The sequence below is a fragment of the Lemur catta genome, chromosome 1, assembly GCF_020740605.2.
Source record: "Lemur catta isolate mLemCat1 chromosome 1, mLemCat1.pri, whole genome shotgun sequence".
Taxonomy (NCBI): Eukaryota; Metazoa; Chordata; class Mammalia; order Primates; family Lemuridae; genus Lemur; species Lemur catta.
In genome coordinates this window covers 285925597-285942747 of record NC_059128.1, presented here as the reverse complement: position 1 = coordinate 285942747, position 17151 = coordinate 285925597, and the positions used below count along the sequence as shown (strand labels likewise).

Here is a 17151-nt window from a genome sequence, read left to right as displayed (position 1 = left end):
AGTCTCTAACGCTCTGTGTTCGAGGCCCTGTGCGTGGGGGCTCCTCCCCAGGGCCAGTGGGGGCTGCTCTGAGCAGACCTTTTGTCTCCTAGTTACTCCCCTGGGCCCTTTCTCACCTCCTGTGACAATGATAAGAATGCTCCTTTCCCAAAAGGAAAGGAGAAAAGCCCAGCATAAAGTGATTGGGGATAATAGCATAAACTCTTCTCTGCTTCCTGTGTCCTCAGGTCCCAACAAAAAACCCTTTTCCCAGAAGGAGAAGAAACCAGGTGAAGAAGCCAGCCAGGGCATGGAGGACACGCCCTTTCAACACTCTCCTCTTGGCAAGCCTGCAGGGAGGGCTGTGGCTGGCAGCCTCCTGAGTAAAAGGTGGGACCGATCCCTTGTAATGCCTGTGTTTGGGAAGGACACATGGGATTAGGGCAATGTGGTGACGCCTGATTCAGGGCTGAGGGGTGAGGGCGGTCGTGTTGGGGAAGACAGCTGCCAGGGTCTACTGGGGGCAGAGTGGCAGGGGGTCCTTCTGAGCCCGCCCCTCCAGCCAGCGTGGGCTGGTGGTCCCTGGCCAGAAGACTTGGCGTTTTCTGACTCTGGCACTGCCAGCTGTGTGGGTGGTGGGCCCTGCTGATTCTCACGTACCCTCTGGCCTAGGTTGCTGAGAAAGCCCTCGCTGGGCCCTTTTCCCCCATCTAGGCATTTTCTCTGGAGAGTCTGGTCACAGAGCTCTTGTAGCTGGTCTAGTCCTTTTAGCTGCCGCTGCGGGAGACCCCAGTGTCCTTTCTACTCGGGGAGGCTGCTTCCTTAGGCCTGCGCGGTGCTGCCCAGTGGGTGCTCGGGGGCAGTGTCCCGCGGCCGGCCACTGTCCATGCAGTTGTGTGCAGTTCCACCTGAGCACACACACTAGAAGCAGTGACTGCCCCTTGGAACGTCGGTCTGTAGTAACCTCGTGTTCCCGATAATCACTCTCGGTTTCCAGCGTGGCTGTTTGTGGGCCCAGCGTCCCGCAGTGACGCAGGCTCCGCTGAGCTGGCTGGTGCGTGACGGGTGCTCTGTGCCCCGAGCCTTTCCCCTCACGTCGGCCCTGCCTCAACAGGACTGGTTTAACCTTTCATGTTGTGGCCAATGTGGTGTTTTCCTCACTTTCCATTTTGTAAACTATCCATGCAGTTGCCGGTTTGCTTTTTCTTTTTTCTTTCTTAGTCTTTTCTATCTTACATGTTCTTTTACGTTCAAGTTCAGAGAATGATGAAGGCCAGCTGGAATGTGGTGAGGCTGGGAGAGAATGCCTGGTTCTCTTAGTATATCCTTCTGCCAGAATAAATTTGTGTATAAAAATGTGGACATAATATTTCCTTATGCTATTAAATTTTTTTCAGGCTGAATTTCATTTCTTTGAGATAGAAATCTATAAGTGTTCATTTTAGCTATTTAAATGAGCTCATCTTTTTGAAAATATGAAATATTCAAAAATTAAAAAAAAAATTGAATACCACTTTGTGCTTATCACCGGCTCTATCAAGGCTCATCTCAGCCAGGTGTGGTGGTTCACACCTGTAATCCTAATACTTTGTGAGGTGGAGGCAGGGGGATCACTTGAGGCTAGGAGTTAGAGAGAGCAAGACCCCGTCTCTACAGACATAGACAAAATTTAGCCCGGTGTGGTGGCGCATGCCTATAGTCCCAGCTACTTGGGAGACTGAGGTTGGAGGATCACTGGAGCCCAGGAGTTTGAGGCTGTGAGCTGTGGTGACACCACGGCACTCTAGCTGGGGTGACAGAGGGAGACCCCGTCTAAAAAAAAAGGCTCATCTCCTTTCAGTGTCTATAGTGTCTTAGCTTTAGGGGAGAGAAAATCTTGAGAGATGAAGGGACACGTTCAGAAATGAAAACAATGTCACGGCCAGGGTGATACGAGGCCCTTAACATGTTGTTCCCCGTGTAGCTCTCCAGTGAAGAAGCCGAGTCTTCTGAAGACCCTGCAGTTTGAGGGAGACCTTTTTGACTCAGGCTCTGAGGGCTCCGAGGGCCTTGGGCCCTGCGTGTCGTCCCTCAGCTCCCTGATCGGCACAGTGGCTGAGACGTCTGAGGAGAAGTACCGCCTGCTGGACCAGAGAGACAGAGTCATGCGCCAAGGTGTGGCCTGTGGTGGGGGAGGCCCAGGGGCCCTGGGAGGGGTGTGGGGAAGGCGGCATCTCCTTTCCCGGGGGCTCTGCTGCTGTTGGTCTGGGGCCTGTGATGCGCTGCATTTGCAACTGTTCCATTCTGCAGTAGTCGTGGTTGACTGATTGCGGTCAGGACCCAGTCACTTTCCGTGGTGTGATTCTTGTTATGTTGAGAACTTAAGGAATACTGAGACGGTTTTAGAACAGTGGTCTATTTTGAATATTTACATTTGTAACAAATTGGTCCTTTTGGCAAACATCCTGCACCATGATTGTTTATCATTGAGGTCGTGCTAAGAGTTACGGAACGCTGATGGAAAATCTGGCTTAACTCGGGGGTGCGCCCTCACCTTTTGTCTGCAGGGAGGCTCTGACTGTTGGGGGGTGGGTGGCCTCAGGAGTCCTTGTCAGCCTTGATGTCCACTGCCTGGTGGGCTAGGCCGTAAGTCCCTTCCTTTGGGGCCCATAGTTTTAGAAGTATTTTTCTTTTTCTTGGTAGTTTGTGTGTTTTTTTAATTTTTATTTTTCCTTTTATCATTATGAAAATACACTTCTTTGGGTTGCTGCTATCTGTATGGTAAGTTCTTACCATTTACTCGGCGTCATTTAGCTCGGGTGAAAAGAACCGATCTGGACAAAGCGAGGACTTTTGTTGGGACGTGCCCAGACATGTGTCCTGAGAAGGAACGGTACATGCGGGAGACCCGGAGCCAGCTGAGTGTGTTCGAAATGCTCCCAGGGACTGACCAGGTGAGCTCCGTGTCCCCTCATGGGGTAGGGGGAAGGTGTGCAGGAGAGGAGAGGTTATTCTTTGTAATTTCTGTACATATGGATACTTGATGTGGGTGTTTGCTTTTTTCAAAGGGTTGTGGGGATTTGTGCTGTTTTTTTTTTTTCTTAGCCTTTCACTGTCACCCTGGCTGGAGTGCCACGGTGTCATCACAGCTCACGGCAGCCTCAAACTCCTGGGCTCAAGCAGTCCTCCTGCCTCAGCCTCCCAAGTAGCTGGGACTACAGGCCAGGCCACCACGCCTGGCTAATTTTTTCTATTTTTGGTAGAGATGGGTCTCATTCTTGCTGAGGCTGGGCTTGAACTCCTGACCATAGCCATCCTCCTGCCTTGGCCTCCCAGAGTGCTGGGATTATGGGTGTGAGCCACTGTACCCACCTTTCTTCTGTCCTTTTCTATGTTTGTTTTACAGATTTGAGACTATTCTTTAAATACAATTTTGTATGTATTTTTTTCATTTAAAATTGTGTCGTGTATTTTCTTTTGTTATTATAAACTGTGAACATTTTTAAACGATAGCATATTTGATGATGTAGCTCTGTCAAAACCCCTATTTTTGCCATCGGTAGATAGGCTATTTCTAATTTTTCAGTTTTATTAATAATGTTGTTTGGCATCTTCTGCGTAATGCTTCTATGGTATTTAGAGTATTTTCTTTGGATAGAGCCTAAGAATGAAATTACTGCATCGGGGTATGACCTTTCCTGAGCACGTGTCGAGGTATGTTCCCAAGTTGCTTGCTCAGGGACCTGCCGTCTTCGCTCCTCCTGCTCGGTGTTAGTTTTGCTGTGGACTTCTCCGTTCTCTGGCTGGTTTCACAGCACCCTTCTCCCAGCACAGGGTCCCCAGCCCAGCAGCAGGTGTCACTGTAGAGCCCATGGCTCCTGCCCGGGACAGAGCAGATGCCCATGGCCTTGTCCTGTGGCTGTCTCTGCACCTCCTTGGCCCAGGGTCTTCCCCTCCCTTTGCAGGGGGACGATGCAGCCGCAGCCCTCTTGTGGGCCGCCCTGCACACAGCCTCCACCGCCGTGCCCTGTCAGTCCTCGCCACCTCTCGCTGTTTTCCCTCTGGTCCGTGTAGATGTAACCTGGCTGGGACCCTTGAATGCTTTAAAGTCCTTTATCTGCCACATCTTTGTGTTATGGAGCCAGGCAGGTGCGTCTTCACTTATATCCCTTCTGCTTCTTGGGGACACCCTCTTAACTCCTTGTCATATTTGCCAAAATAAAGTTTCTCAATTTATTTTGTTTTTGGATTTTGATTGTCACCTTTTAACAGAAATTTTATATTTAGAAAATGTATTCTCTGCTGGGCATGATGGCTCACACCTGTAATCCTAGCACTCTGGGAGGCCTAGGTGGGAGGATGGCTTGAGGCCAGGAGTTTGAGACCAGCCTGAGCAGGAGTGAGACCCCGTCTCTACCAAGAATAGAAAAATTAGACGGGTGTGGCAGTGCGCATCTGTAGTCTCAGATACTTGGAGGCTGAGGCAGGAGGATGGCTTGGGGCCAGGAGTTGGAGGTTGCAGTGAGCTGTGATGACGCTACAGCACTCCAGCCTGGGTGACAGAGAACTTGTCTCTAAAGAAAAAATGTATTCTCAGATATTGATCTTGCGTGAGTGTACGTGTGATTCTCTCCTCGTTTTTACGGCATGACTCTGCTGGAGGCCCAGCGTCTGCCACCCAAGCAGCTTGTCCCTGTCCCCGTCCTTAGGTGGACCATGCGGCGGCCGTGAAGGAGTACAGCCGGTCCTCGGCGGATCAGGAGGAGCCCCTGCCGCATGAGCTGCGGCCCTCGCTGGTGCTGAGCAGGACCATGGACTACCTGGTGACCCAGATCATGGACCAGCAGGAGGGCAGCTTGCGGGACTGGTACGACTTCGTGTGGAACCGCACTCGGGGCATCCGGAAGGTATCATCCGCCTCCGATCTGGAGACTAGAAAGTGCACGTCAATTCCAAAGTCAAACTGATTGTTTCCCTTTTACTCAGTTATGCGTCATCTGTAATAAAAATACACTTTTATTTAAACCATTACAAAGTCCTATTAAAATGTGCTTCATGGGCTTTGTTTCAAATTGAAATGTGAGAAGTTTGGGAATAAGCATGATTTTTCTCGGTTGACGCTGTGCATGGGAACGTGCATGTATGAGCAGCGTGTGCAGGTGTGCCGTGTGCCTGTGTGTAATCCTCCTCCTCACCTGTGGGCAGGACATCACGCAGCAGCATCTCTGCGACCCCCTGACGGTGTCCCTGATCGAGAAGTGCACCCGGTTTCACATCCATTGTGCCCACTTCATGTGTGAGGAGCCCATGTCCTCTTTCGATGCCAAGATCAACAACGAGAACATGACCAAGTGCCTGCAGAGCCTGAAGGAGATGTACCAGGACCTGCGCAGCAAGGGCACCCTCTGTGCCAGTGAAGCAGAGTTCCAGGGCTACAATGTTCTGCTCAATCTCAACAAGGGAGACATCCTCAGGTGAATTTTCACAATCCAAACCTGGCCTAAAGCCTGAGCAACACAGCAAGATCTCATTTCTATAAAAAATAAGAAAAATTAGCCGGGCGTGGTGGTGGCACCTGTGGTCCCAGCCACTCGGGGGGCTGAGGCAGGACGGTCACTCGAGCCCAGAAGGTGGAAGTTGCCGTGAGCCACGATGATGCCCCAGCGCTCCAGCCTGGGCGACAGCGAGATCCTGACTAACAACAGCAGCAGCAAAGTGGGCCGAAGGTGTCTGAAGAGGCAGAGTTTAAACAGGAAAAGAGCCTTTGCGGGTGGTGGTAGCGACGGTGCCGAGGTCTCTCTGGCGGCCAACGTTGGGCTGATAGTGAGAGGCCTTGGCGGCGGCTGTGCAGTCTGCTGGGCTGGGCGGGCATGTGACGTGGGCCCGCACACTCGTCTCTGAGAACTGTCAGTGCGGGGACCTGAGGGAGGAATCCTCCCAGCGGGAAGAGTGAGTGAACCAGGACAGGGGAGCTCAGGGTGCCCTGCCAGAGTTGCCGGCAGTTCGGTGTTTCCAGATAGTTTTGTCAAAGGTCTGAGTAATGAGAGAGGAAAAAATTGTGTGAAACGAAAATGCTAAAAATGGAATATTAAGAATGAATGAGTTTTAGACTCTGGTCTTGATCCATAAGCAGATGTTTATATGATGCGGCAGAGTTCTCTGGGCCATGGTTTGTGTGGTTGGTAAACCGAACTTGGTGGTGGGTAGTGCCCCTTTAGTTTCAAGATTCTTCTATTTTTGCCAAAACTCTTTTTTTTTTTTTGTTGAGACAGAGTCTCGCTCTTTTGCCTGGGCTAGAGTGCCGTGGCATCAGCCTAGCTCACAGCAACCTCAAATTCCTGGGCTCAAGCAATCCTCCTGCCTCAGCCTCCCGAGTAGCTGGGACTACAGGCATGCGCCACCATGCCCGGCTAATTTTTTATATATATGTTTTTAGTTATCCAACTAATTTCTTTCTATTTTTAGTAGAGATGGGGTTTCGCTCTTGCTCAGGCTGGTCTTGAACTCCTGAGCTCAAACGATCCGCTCGCCTCGGCCTCCCAGAGTGCTAGGATTACAGGTGTGAGCCAATGCGCCTGGCCCAAAACTCTTTTTTAGCTTTATATTTTCCCCAAGAAGCTTGTTGCAGACTATCTAGATATGTGATTGATTTTAAGTTTTAAAGTTAAGCCTTGTATGTAAACGGGTTGCGGAAAGTGGCTGTGTAGTGTTTTCATATGTGACAAGCATTTGTCCCTATCTTGAATAATTCAGTCAAATCTATTTATTTCTAGACAAAACAAATTTAAATTTTTTGTTTCTTAGACTTTGTCATCAAACACAGCTAACAGTCTGTTGGTGTTATTTTAAATTAACCTATTGATCACTGATTCCTAAATTGTTTCTTAAATTTGTTTACTTTATCATCTTTTTAAAGAAAACCTGTGCCTATCAATCTAGCCTAAGAATGGTAGCTTTGAGGTTACTATGAATTTAGCACATTTCACCGTTAAGACCCTCTTTCTCAGTGTGGTTGAAATCTAGTTATTTATTTATTTTTAGAGATGGGTCTTTTTTTTGTTGTTGTTGAGACAGAGTCTTGCTCTGTTGCCTGGGCTAGAGTACCATGCCCTCAGCCTAGCTGACTGCAACCTCAATCTCCTGGGCTTAAGCGATCCTCCTGCCTCAGTCTCCCGAGTAGCTGGGACTACAGGTGCATGCCACAACGCCCAGCTAATTTTTTTTCTTTTTAGTTGTCCAGCCAATTTCTATTTTTAGTAGAGACGGGGTCTCACTCTTGCTGAGGCTGGTCTCAAACTCCTGAACCTCAAGTGATCCTCCTGCCTTGGCTTCCCAGAGTTCTAGGATTACAGGTGTGAGCCACCTCGCCTGGCCATAGAGATGGGTCTTGCTGTGTCCCCCGGCTGGAGTGCAGTGGCACAGTCACAGCTCACTGCAACCTCGAACTCCTGGGCTCAATGATCCTCCTGCCTCAGCCTCCTATGTAGCTGGGACTATAGGCGCCACCACCATGCCTGGCTAATTAAAAAAATTTTTTTTTTGTAGAGACAGGTCTCGCTATGTTGCTCAGGCTGGTCTTGAACTTCTAGCCTCAAGCGATTCTCCCACCTTGGTGTCCCAAAGTGCTGGGATGATGGGGGAGAGCCACCTCGTCTGGCCGAAATCTAGTTACTTATTATTCCTTTCTTGACGGAGATTTTGTCTCACTTCTTTTCTCTCCTTTAATTAACAGAGAAGTACAGCAGTTCCATCCTGATGTCAGAAACTCCTCCGAGGTGAAATTTGCTGTTCAAGCTTTTGCTGCATTGAACAGTAATAATTTTGTGAGATTTTTCAAACTGGTCCAATCGGCTTCTTACCTGAACGCTTGTCTTTTACACTGCTACTTTAATCAGGTGAGTAACAGCTGTGTTTGCAGAATTGAAGAGAGCAGGTTACTTTTGGTATTCAGTGCGTCTGCATTCCAAGGGCCCTTCTGAGCAGGTCGCGGGCTGACTCCGTGTCACCCCATGGCACCCGTGAGGGTGCTGCCAGCATTCCCCTGTTTATGTGCAGGGGTCGGCCCCACCGGCCCCCACCAAAGAGGGCCGCGAGACAGAAAATACTGTTGTCTGGTTCAGATAAGAGAAATCTGTTGGGAACTACTTACTTTGAATTCAGCACTATCATAATCAATGAAAACAAAGAAACCAAAAAGCAAAAATCGCATAGTATGTGCACAAAATCCCTAACTTTTAAATTCTTAGTGTATTTAATCTGAAGTTTTGGATTGAGCCTGATAATGTGGAATTCATTTCAATAAATATCAAAGTATCTGCTCTTTGCTCTGTCCGCGCTGTGCACTGGGGTCCAAAGGCAGCAAGAAGATTAGTCTCTTTTCTGGGTTCTGCGTAGCGTGTAAACTCTCAGAGTTTCCAAAGTTAGTTCTTTTTTTTGTTTTTTGTTTTTTTTGAGACAGAGTGTCGCTTTGTTGCCCTGGCTAGAGTGAGTGCCGTGGCGTCAGCCTAGCTCACAGCAACCTCACACTCCTGGGCTTAAGCGATCCTCCTGCCTCAGCTTCCCGAGTAGCTGGGAGTACAGGCGTGCGCCACCATGCCCGGCTAATTTTTTCTGTATATATTTTAGTTGGCCAGATAATTTCTTTCTATTTTTAGTAGAGACGGGGTTTTGCTCTTGCTCAGGCTGGTCTCAAACTCCTGACCTCGAGCGATCCGCCCACCTCAGCCTCCCAGAGTGCTGGGATGACAGGCGTGAGCCACCACGCCTGGCCCAAAGTTAGTTCTTTAGAGTTGGGGTTGGTAACTGACAGCCCCCAAGGCGCCTTCTGCCCTAGGCCCCCACGCGCGCTGGCTCCGTGGGACGTGCCCTGTACCGTCGCCTGACGGGGGCTCAGGACCTGCCCAGCAGGTCGTGTCTTTGGCCACACCAAGTCCTCCTGAGAACAGTGACAAACCCACAGTCGTGTCCCGGGCAAAGCATTTGCACATACATTTGCCCCTTCTTGTCAGGTCTGACAGTGGCCAACAGAACTGAAATTCTGCAACAAAGGAAAATGTTTCTAACAATCTGCCACTTGGGGACCTCTGTGCAGTTGTTAAATAAAACTTATGATTAAATTTTACGATGATAGTTTAATGTTATTGGAATGTTGACCATATTTAGTAACTTTAAACAAAAGAGAAACCCAAGTGTTTTCTTCTTTAGAAAACCAGCGTTTTCACTAGCAGTGACCCACACGGTCCTCTTGTCTCAGACCTCGTCTCCTGCTCCCACCTCGCTCGGCTGCAGGGACAGCCTCCCGCCCTCCCGCCCTGCACGTTCCTGCCTCGGGCTCTCTGCACGTGCTGTTCTCGCCGCTGTTCCCTGGCGGACTTGCCCTCTCCCGGGCCTTGGCTTGGCTGCGGCCTTCTCAGCCCGGCTCTCTGCTTGCTCTCTGGCGCTTAATCTCCGCTGGCTGTACTTCACGTATCCGTTTTCTGTGGCGCTGGTTTCTGTCCTGGCGAGCCAGCCACGTGGGGCGGAGATTTTGTTTGTTTTGCTCACTGTTGTGCTCTCAGCATTGAGAGCAGTCCAGGCTTGTGGTGAAAGGACATTGGCACGAGGACTGGCAACGTGATCACCTGGGGTCCCGGCGCTGACATAATTTTCGTTAGCATTTTCATGTTTTTCCTTTGTCTTCCTTTTTTATGGTACTTGTTATGATGTTAAAGAACGGTGTTGTCCCCAGGTCATGCTTAATTTGGTCTCCGTGACACCTGTGAGCACCTATGTAGCTTTCTGAGTGGTTGCCACAGTTTACTTTCCGTGCCCTTGTTGATAGACTGTTTTCTCATTTTTCTTTTTTTTGAGACAGAGTCTTGCTCTGTTGCCTGGGCTAGAGTGCTGTGGCGTCAGCCTAGCTCACAGCAACCTCAAACTCCTGGGCACAAGCGATCCTCCTGCCTCAGCCTCCCAAGTAGCTGGGACTACGGGCATGCGCCACCACACCTGGCTAATTTTTTCTATATATTTTTAGTTGGGCTGCTAATTTGTTTCTATTTTTAGTAGAGCTGGGGTCTGGCTCTTGCTCAGGCTGGTCTCGAACTCCTGACCTCAAGTGATCCGCCCGCCTCGGCCTCCCAGAGTGCTGGGATTACAGGTGTGAGCCACCGCGCCCGGCCTCATTTTTCTTATACGTAGAAGAAAGCCCACCCTTTCCTGTGTGACTGTTAGCTGGGCATCTCCGGCTTGGGGTCTGTGTTGCCAAACTGCCTTCCCGAGGGACCTGGCTCCAGCAGGAGCCCCGGCCCCCATGCTGGCCCTTTCTGTGTCTGTGGGTGGCTGATGGCGTCGTCTAACTGGGCGTCTCTCTGAGACCGCAGCGACTTCACTTCTCCTTTCAGATCCGCAAGGACGCTCTCCGGGCGCTCAACTTCGCGTACACCGTGAGCACACAGCGATCCACTGTCTTTCCCCTGGACGGGGTGGTGCGCATGCTCCTGTTCAGAGACTGCGACGAGGCCACAGACTTCCTCAGCTGCCACGGCCTCACCGTCTCTGACGGGTGAGGGCTGAGGGCGGAGCTCGGGCCTCTCTCCCCCTCCTTTTTTTCTTTTTGATTCTGATAAAGGGCTGTGAAGTGCGAGCTGCTTGCCCGGCCCTGGAGAAGGCACGTGCTGCCTCCCTGGCGCCAGGTGGGCACGCTGCGGCTTGCCGTGGCCAGGCGGGTTCCCACGGTTACGCTGGTTGTCAGCAGGTCGCGTTCAGACCAAGTTCTTAGTGACTCCAAAACCAGTGCCTTTTGTGAGTTACCAAAGAACGTAAAGATAAGGGTTAGGGCCTTCCTTATTCTGTCCCTGGAAGATTGCCTCTGCTAGCCGAGACCGGCCACCGCCCACCTCTGATGGCTGGGATGGCGGCACCAGCAGGCCAGGCCGGGGTCCTGTCTGTGCTTTGCTGTCGGAGTATCCTGAGACCACGACGGAATCCCCGGCTTCTCCCAGAAAATGGCACATAACACTATGTCCCATGCTGGGTGCCCCCGCCCTGTAGCCTCACCTGCCTGCCGTGCCTGCCTCCTCCCCCAGCCCTGTGCTCTGCAAACACGGCTGTGGCTGAGCCAGGACAGGAGCTGTAGGTGTGTGTCGCTCCACGCGGGGCCAGGAGGGGCCGTGGTCGTGGTGAAACTCCAGGGCTGGCAGCCGGAGGACTGGGCCTTGGCCTTGGCCCTCACTCCTGGTTCATGGGGCCTGTGGGGTGTGGGAGCTCCCGCTTCCCCCCGAGGGGCTCCCAGTGATGCAGCAGGGCCCCGAGGGGTGAGCTGTCTCCCCTGACACCTCTCTCTGGGCTCTTTGTCATGTGGGTAGCTGTGTTGAGCTGAACCGGTCTGCATTCCTGGAGCCAGAAGGACTCTCCAAGGCCAGGAAGTCGGTGTTCATTACCAGGAAGCTGGTGGTTTCCATCGGGGAGATGGTGAACGGAGGGCCGTTGCCCCCGGTCCCTCGTCACACCCCCACGTGCAGCTTCAACTCCCAGAACAAGTATGTCGGGGAGAGCCTGGCCACAGAGCTGCCCGTGGGCATGCAGAGACCGGGCCTGGACACAGCGGGTGAGTGTGGCCGTGGTCTCCTCTGGGCCGAGGCAGCCAGAGCGCATCTTGCTTGGGGCCTGGGTGTGGCTCTTGCTCAGTGTTCAGAGGTTTCTCACTGCATGGACTGAGCTGCCCACTCCTGGCTGCGGGACGTCAGGGTGCTTGTCCTCCATGGCACACGTCCTCGGGAGGTGCCCCGGGGGGTCTCTCGGGGAGGGCCGGCCGGTCCTCAGGGTCACTGTGAGACCCGTGGAGCGTCTGCAGCTGTTTTCCCCGGATGTTTACTTCCAGGTGTCGACAGGGGAGAGGACTGTGGTGTGGAGCCGGGCGTGCCCCCACCTCTCCCTGTCCCCGCGCCCTCACCCTCGCATCTGCCTCCTGTCCCGGCACTGGCCCTGCCGCCAGTGGCGCCAGGCCTCTTCCAGCCCTCCGTGCAGCCTGAGCCGCTTCCTCCAAAGCCTGTGCCCGTGTACTCTGATGCGGTAGGGAACCTTCCAGAGCAGGGCTCTGAGAAGCTCACTGGCTCTATCCCTTGTGAGGTGGGGCTGTGTCGCCCGGTCTCAGAGGGGAGGAGCCAGGCAGAGTCGGCGGGTGGGGGGACCTGCCCACGTCACTCAGCCTCAGGTGGCCGAGCTGGGGTGGACCCACTTGGCTGCGCGCAGAACTGTGGTCTCAGCAGTCAGAGCAGCACTAGGGGCTTCCCTGCACAGCGCCGGCCTGAGCCCCGTGTGTCTGGTCTAACCCACCTTACGCCTGCTCGTTCCAGGCGGCTGGGGGACAGGCCGACCCGCGGCCTGTGGGATCACGGGCAGCATTGTGTGTGCCCGCCGCGGGGGCGGCTTGGGGTTGAGTGGGCCTGTCCACAGGACGGTTTGTGGGATGTGATTATGTCTCCCTGGCTGCTTGGGGCCAGACGCTGAGCACTGAGGCTGCTTGGGGATCCCGGCATCCCTGGGGTGTGTGGACAGAATGGCCATAGAACTTGGGGACGTCCTTGCAGACGGAGAAGGCTGGGCCGTGCAGGGCTTGTCCGGTGGGCAGCGGGCTTGCCCCGTACCTCTGTGGGAGCAGCCCCAGGCCCCCGTGTTGGGTGTTGGGTCCTGCACGTCGTTCTGAGACGCCTCACCCTCCTGGCGGTGCTGCCCGCCGTCTGCCTGGGTGGACGCCCGTCAACCCCGTGCTGGTCTCTCCCAGGACCTGGCGCAGGTGGTGGACGAGCTCATCCAGGAGGCCCTGCAGAGGGACTGCGAGGAGGTCGGCTCTGCGGGTGCCGCCTACGCAGCCGCGGCTCTGGGGTGAGTGACGCCGGGCGCTCAGCCCGCCCCTGCCCCCGTCCTCTCGCGTAGCTGCTCTGTTCATCCCCTCGAGAGCGCAGCTGCCCCTGGCGCAGGCTGAGGACGGTCCGCGCCGCCTCCAGGTCTGTGCTGGCCCCTCGGGCCCGGCCTTCTGTTCCCGTGGGCTCGCCGTTTCCGTTTGCGATGCCTTTTGAGCAACGCGTGGTTTATTAAAATGCGTATTAATAAAAAGCCTGTTTTTCTTTAAGCTTTAAACATAATTTAAAAATCAAACAAAATAAAAATTAGTTCACTATTAAAAATTAAAAACATCTACTTTTACTTGATCTAGTCTTAATAAATTTAGTAATCGAAATCTTTCTAAGCTCTTATGCAACTTTTGTAAAGCTAATTGAAATAATAAATTTAGGTAAATCTGATTTTCTTGAGGATTTCAAACATCTTTTAAAAATCGCAGTACATGTGAAGTGGCACAATAATAAGAAAAGGTATTATCGCACTTGTATAAAATGTAGATTACACAAAAGGACCAACCTTATCCATAGGTTTGATTCTTTTTTTTTTTTCACAGTAGACTTAGACGCATACTTTATATGTGATGCAACTAAAAAGAAATGTTGTTTCCATGGGCTTACTTTTATTTTACTGTGGTAAAATATACCTCACAAAATTTATCATTTTAACCATTTTTAGGTTTACAATTCAGTGGCATTAAGTACATTCACAGTGTGTTGTGTATCTGTTACCACAGTCTATTTCCAGAACTTTCCATCATTCCAGATAGAAGCTCTCTACCCATTAAACAATAATTCTCCATTCTCCCATCTCCTGTGCTGTTCTCTGTTTCTGCGAATTCGCCTCTTGTGGATAACTTGTTTCAGTGGCGTCGTCCTTTGTGCACTTGTCCTTTGTGTCTGGCTGATTTCACTGGGCACAGTCTTCAGGGTTCATCCGTGTTGTAGCACATGCCAGGATCTCATCCCTTTTGTGGCTGAATGACGTTGCGTTGTGTATTTGTACACAGACACGCAGACGTTGCACGTACGTGCCATGTTTTATTTGTCTTGTTCATCTGCTGACAGACGCATGGGTTGTTTCTGCCTCTGGCTGCTGGGAAAGCGCCTGTGAACGCAGGTGCACAGAGGACTGTGCAGCCTCCGCTTTCAGTTCTCGCGGGGTCGTGCCTGGGAGTGTGGTCGCCCGATTGTGTGACCTATTTTTAATTTTTCGAGGAACCACCCTACTGCTTTTTGCAGTGGCTCCTCAATACCAGTGCACAAGGGTTCCAGTTCTCTCTGTCCCTGCCAGCATTTGCTATTGTCTGTTTTTGGTCTGTTTTTCCTAGTAGCCATCATCGTAGGGGTGAGGTGGGATCTCACTGCAGTTTTGATTTGAGTTTCCCTAATTTCAAATGAGGTTGAGCATCTTTTCATGTGCTTATTGCCCATTTATGTGTCGTTGGAGAAATGTCTACTCAAGTCCTTCGTCAGTTTTTGACTTGGGTTTTTTTTGTTGTTGTTGAATTTTAGGAGTTATTTTATATTCTGGATCCTAATTGCTTATCAGATGTGTGATTTGCAAATATTTTCTCCTGTTATGCAGGTGTCCTATCCCTCTTGATAGTATTGTTCAATGCACAGAGGTTTTGAATTTTGAAGTCCAGTTTATCTATTTTTTCTTTTGTTGCCTGTGCTTCTGGGGTAATATCAAAGAAATCATCACCAAATCCAGTGTTGTGAAGATTTTCTTCTATGTTTTCTTCTAAGAGTTTTACCGTTTTTGCTCCTAAGTTTAGGTCTTTGATCCATTTTGATTTCATTTTTGTGTACGGTGTAAGGCAAGGGTTTACCTTTATTCTTTTGTGTGTGGGAATCTAGTTTTCTCAGCACCATTTGTTGAAGACTGTCCTTTCCCAGTTGAATGGTCTTGGCATCCTTGTTGAAAATCATTTGACTGTGTATGTGAGGGTCTGTTTCTGAGCTCTATATTCTATTCCATTCCATTCTATTCTATTGTATTGGTCCATATGTGTGTCCGTACGCCAATACCACACTGTTTTGATTACTGTAGCTTTGTAGTAAGTTTTGAAATCAGAAAGTATGAATCCTTCAACGTTATCCTTTTTTAGAGATTGTTTTGCTATTTGGGGTTCCTTGAGATACCCTGTGAATTTTAGGATGGGTTTTTCTATTTCTGCAAAAGAGTGCTATTGGGATTTTGATAGGGATTGCATTGAATCTCTAGATTGCTCTAGGTAATATTGTCATCTTAATAATATTAAATTTTTTGATCCATGGACATTCTCTTCTATTCCTAGTTTACTGGGTTTTTATCATGAAAAAGTGTTTTTTCAGATGCTTTCTGCATCATCAATCGAGATGATCATGTGTTTTTTTTTCCCCTCTTCATTCTATTAATGTGGTTGCATTACACTGATTGGTTTTCATATGCTGAACCTTCCTTGCATTCCAGTAATAAATCCCACTTGGCAGTGGTGTATAATCCTTTAATTATCTTGCTGAATTCAGTTTGCTAGTATTTTGTTGAACATTTTTATATCAACATTCGTGAGGGACACTGGCTTGTAGTTTTCTTACCGTGCCTTTGGCCTGGCTTTGGTATCAGGGCAATGCAGACCTCACTGAATGAGTTAGGAAATGTTCCTGTCTCTTCAGTTTTTTTTGGAAGAGTTTGAGAAGGTTTGGTGTTAGCTCTACTTTAGTGTTTGGTAGAATTTACCAATGAAACCTTCTGGTCTTAAGCTTTTCTTCGTTGAGAGTTGTTTTCTCTCTTTTTCTTTTTTCTTTTGAGACTTAGTCTCACTCTATTGCTCAGGCTGGAGTATGGTGGCATCATCACAGCTCATAGCAACCTCCAACTGCTGGTCTCAAGCAATTCTCCTGCCTTAGCCTCCTCAGTAGCTAGGACTACAGGTGCCACCACCACACCCAGCTAATTTTTCGGTTTTTTGTAGAGATGGGGTCTCACTCTTGCTCAGGCTGGTCATCAACTCCTGACCTCAAGCGATCCTCCTGCCTCAGCCTCCCAGAGTGCTGGGATTACAGGCGTGAGCACCTAGCCTGTTGAGAGGCGTTTAATTACTGAGTCAGTCTCCTTACTGGTCACGGGTCTATTCAGAATTTCTATTTCTTTGTGAGTCAGTTTTGGTAGATTAAGTGTTTCTAACAGTGGGCTCAATTTTTATGCTGAAAGCCAAAGAAGGATAGTTAAGTACCCCGTATCTAAAGTGCTTATGACCAGAAGTGTTTTGGATTTTGGAATATTTCCCGTATAGTTACCAGTCGAGTATCCCTAATCTGAAAGTCCAAAATCTGAAATGTTCCGATGAGCATTTCCCTTTGAGTGTCATGTTATCTTCCCAGAACTGCAGATTTTGGAGTACTTTGGATTTCAGATTAGGGGTACTCAATCTGTATTTCTTTTCCTTGCTAATGTTAGAAGTTTAGTTACATGGTTTACATGGCTTTGTTTTCTTCTCTGATTTTGAATGCTCTTCGTTTTGCTCTGCCTAGAGTTTCGAACACTGCCATGGAGGATCTGTTGGCAGCAGAAACCACGGGCATCCTGAGGCACGTTGCTGCCGAAGAAGTGACTGAGGAAAGGGAGCGGAGGGAGGAGGAGAGACGCCGGGCTGAGGAGGAGAGGTGAGTGGGCCCCGGCGCTCAGTGCGTGGACACAGGAGTGCTGGCCCGTGGTTCCCTGTGCTTGTCCACCGTGCTGCCGTCAGGCCCTGGCTGTCACCGGCGTCCTCACGTACTCGGGCCCAGGGAGTGGGGGTCTCCAGCCAGGACGGGCGGGGAGGGTGGTGTTGGGGAGCACAGCCCTCATCTGCGTGGTCCAGGGGGAAAGTGTCACTTGTTTTTATTCTGAAACATTGCCCTTGTGCACTTTTCTTTTCCCTGTAGGTTGAAACAAGAGAGAGAACTGGTGTTGAGCCAGCTGGGCCAGGGCCTGGCCGCAGAACTGGTGGAACTGGTGGTGACGGAGTGCGTGAGGGAAACCTGCTCCCAGGAGCTGAAGTGAGTGACGTGCTGTCCGCAGTGCCGGGGGACTTCGGGTTGAGCTCAGCCGAGCATGGGCGATTGGAAACGTGTCTTGCCTGCTTAAGCTATTTCGGTCTTGTAGCCAAATGAATTTGACATAGTCGTCTGTGTTCTCTCGGTTGACAGAATTTTATTATAAAAATTTCTCTTTGAGATACTGGTTTATCTGAGGGCCACCACCACATGACTATAGCTGGCCATCCTCGTTAGCCACTAGCATTTATGGTGTATTTCAGACACTTCTAATTGCAAATGTTGGATGCTG

The 17151-nt window shown here is 50.4% G+C and overlaps 1 protein-coding gene across 2 annotated transcripts in view; it reads left to right on the top strand.

Annotated features, from left to right (window-relative positions):
- LOC123630832 (minichromosome maintenance complex component 3 associated protein) overlaps positions 1–17151 on the top strand; it is a 43243-nt gene that overhangs the window by 5571 nt on the left and 20521 nt on the right. For both annotated transcript variants that reach the window (XM_045540862.1, XM_045540863.1), the window contains exons 5-16: positions 228–369; positions 1943–2133; positions 2773–2912; positions 4668–4865; positions 5164–5432; positions 7691–7853; positions 10341–10501; positions 11304–11545; positions 11819–12009; positions 12722–12822; positions 16356–16487; positions 16749–16862. In XM_045540862.1, coding sequence (XP_045396818.1) covers positions 228–369; positions 1943–2133; positions 2773–2912; positions 4668–4865; positions 5164–5432; positions 7691–7853; positions 10341–10501; positions 11304–11545; positions 11819–12009; positions 12722–12822; positions 16356–16487; positions 16749–16862 — 2044 coding nt within the window. The remainder of the gene's footprint in view (positions 1–227; positions 370–1942; positions 2134–2772; positions 2913–4667; positions 4866–5163; positions 5433–7690; positions 7854–10340; positions 10502–11303; positions 11546–11818; positions 12010–12721; positions 12823–16355; positions 16488–16748; positions 16863–17151) is intronic.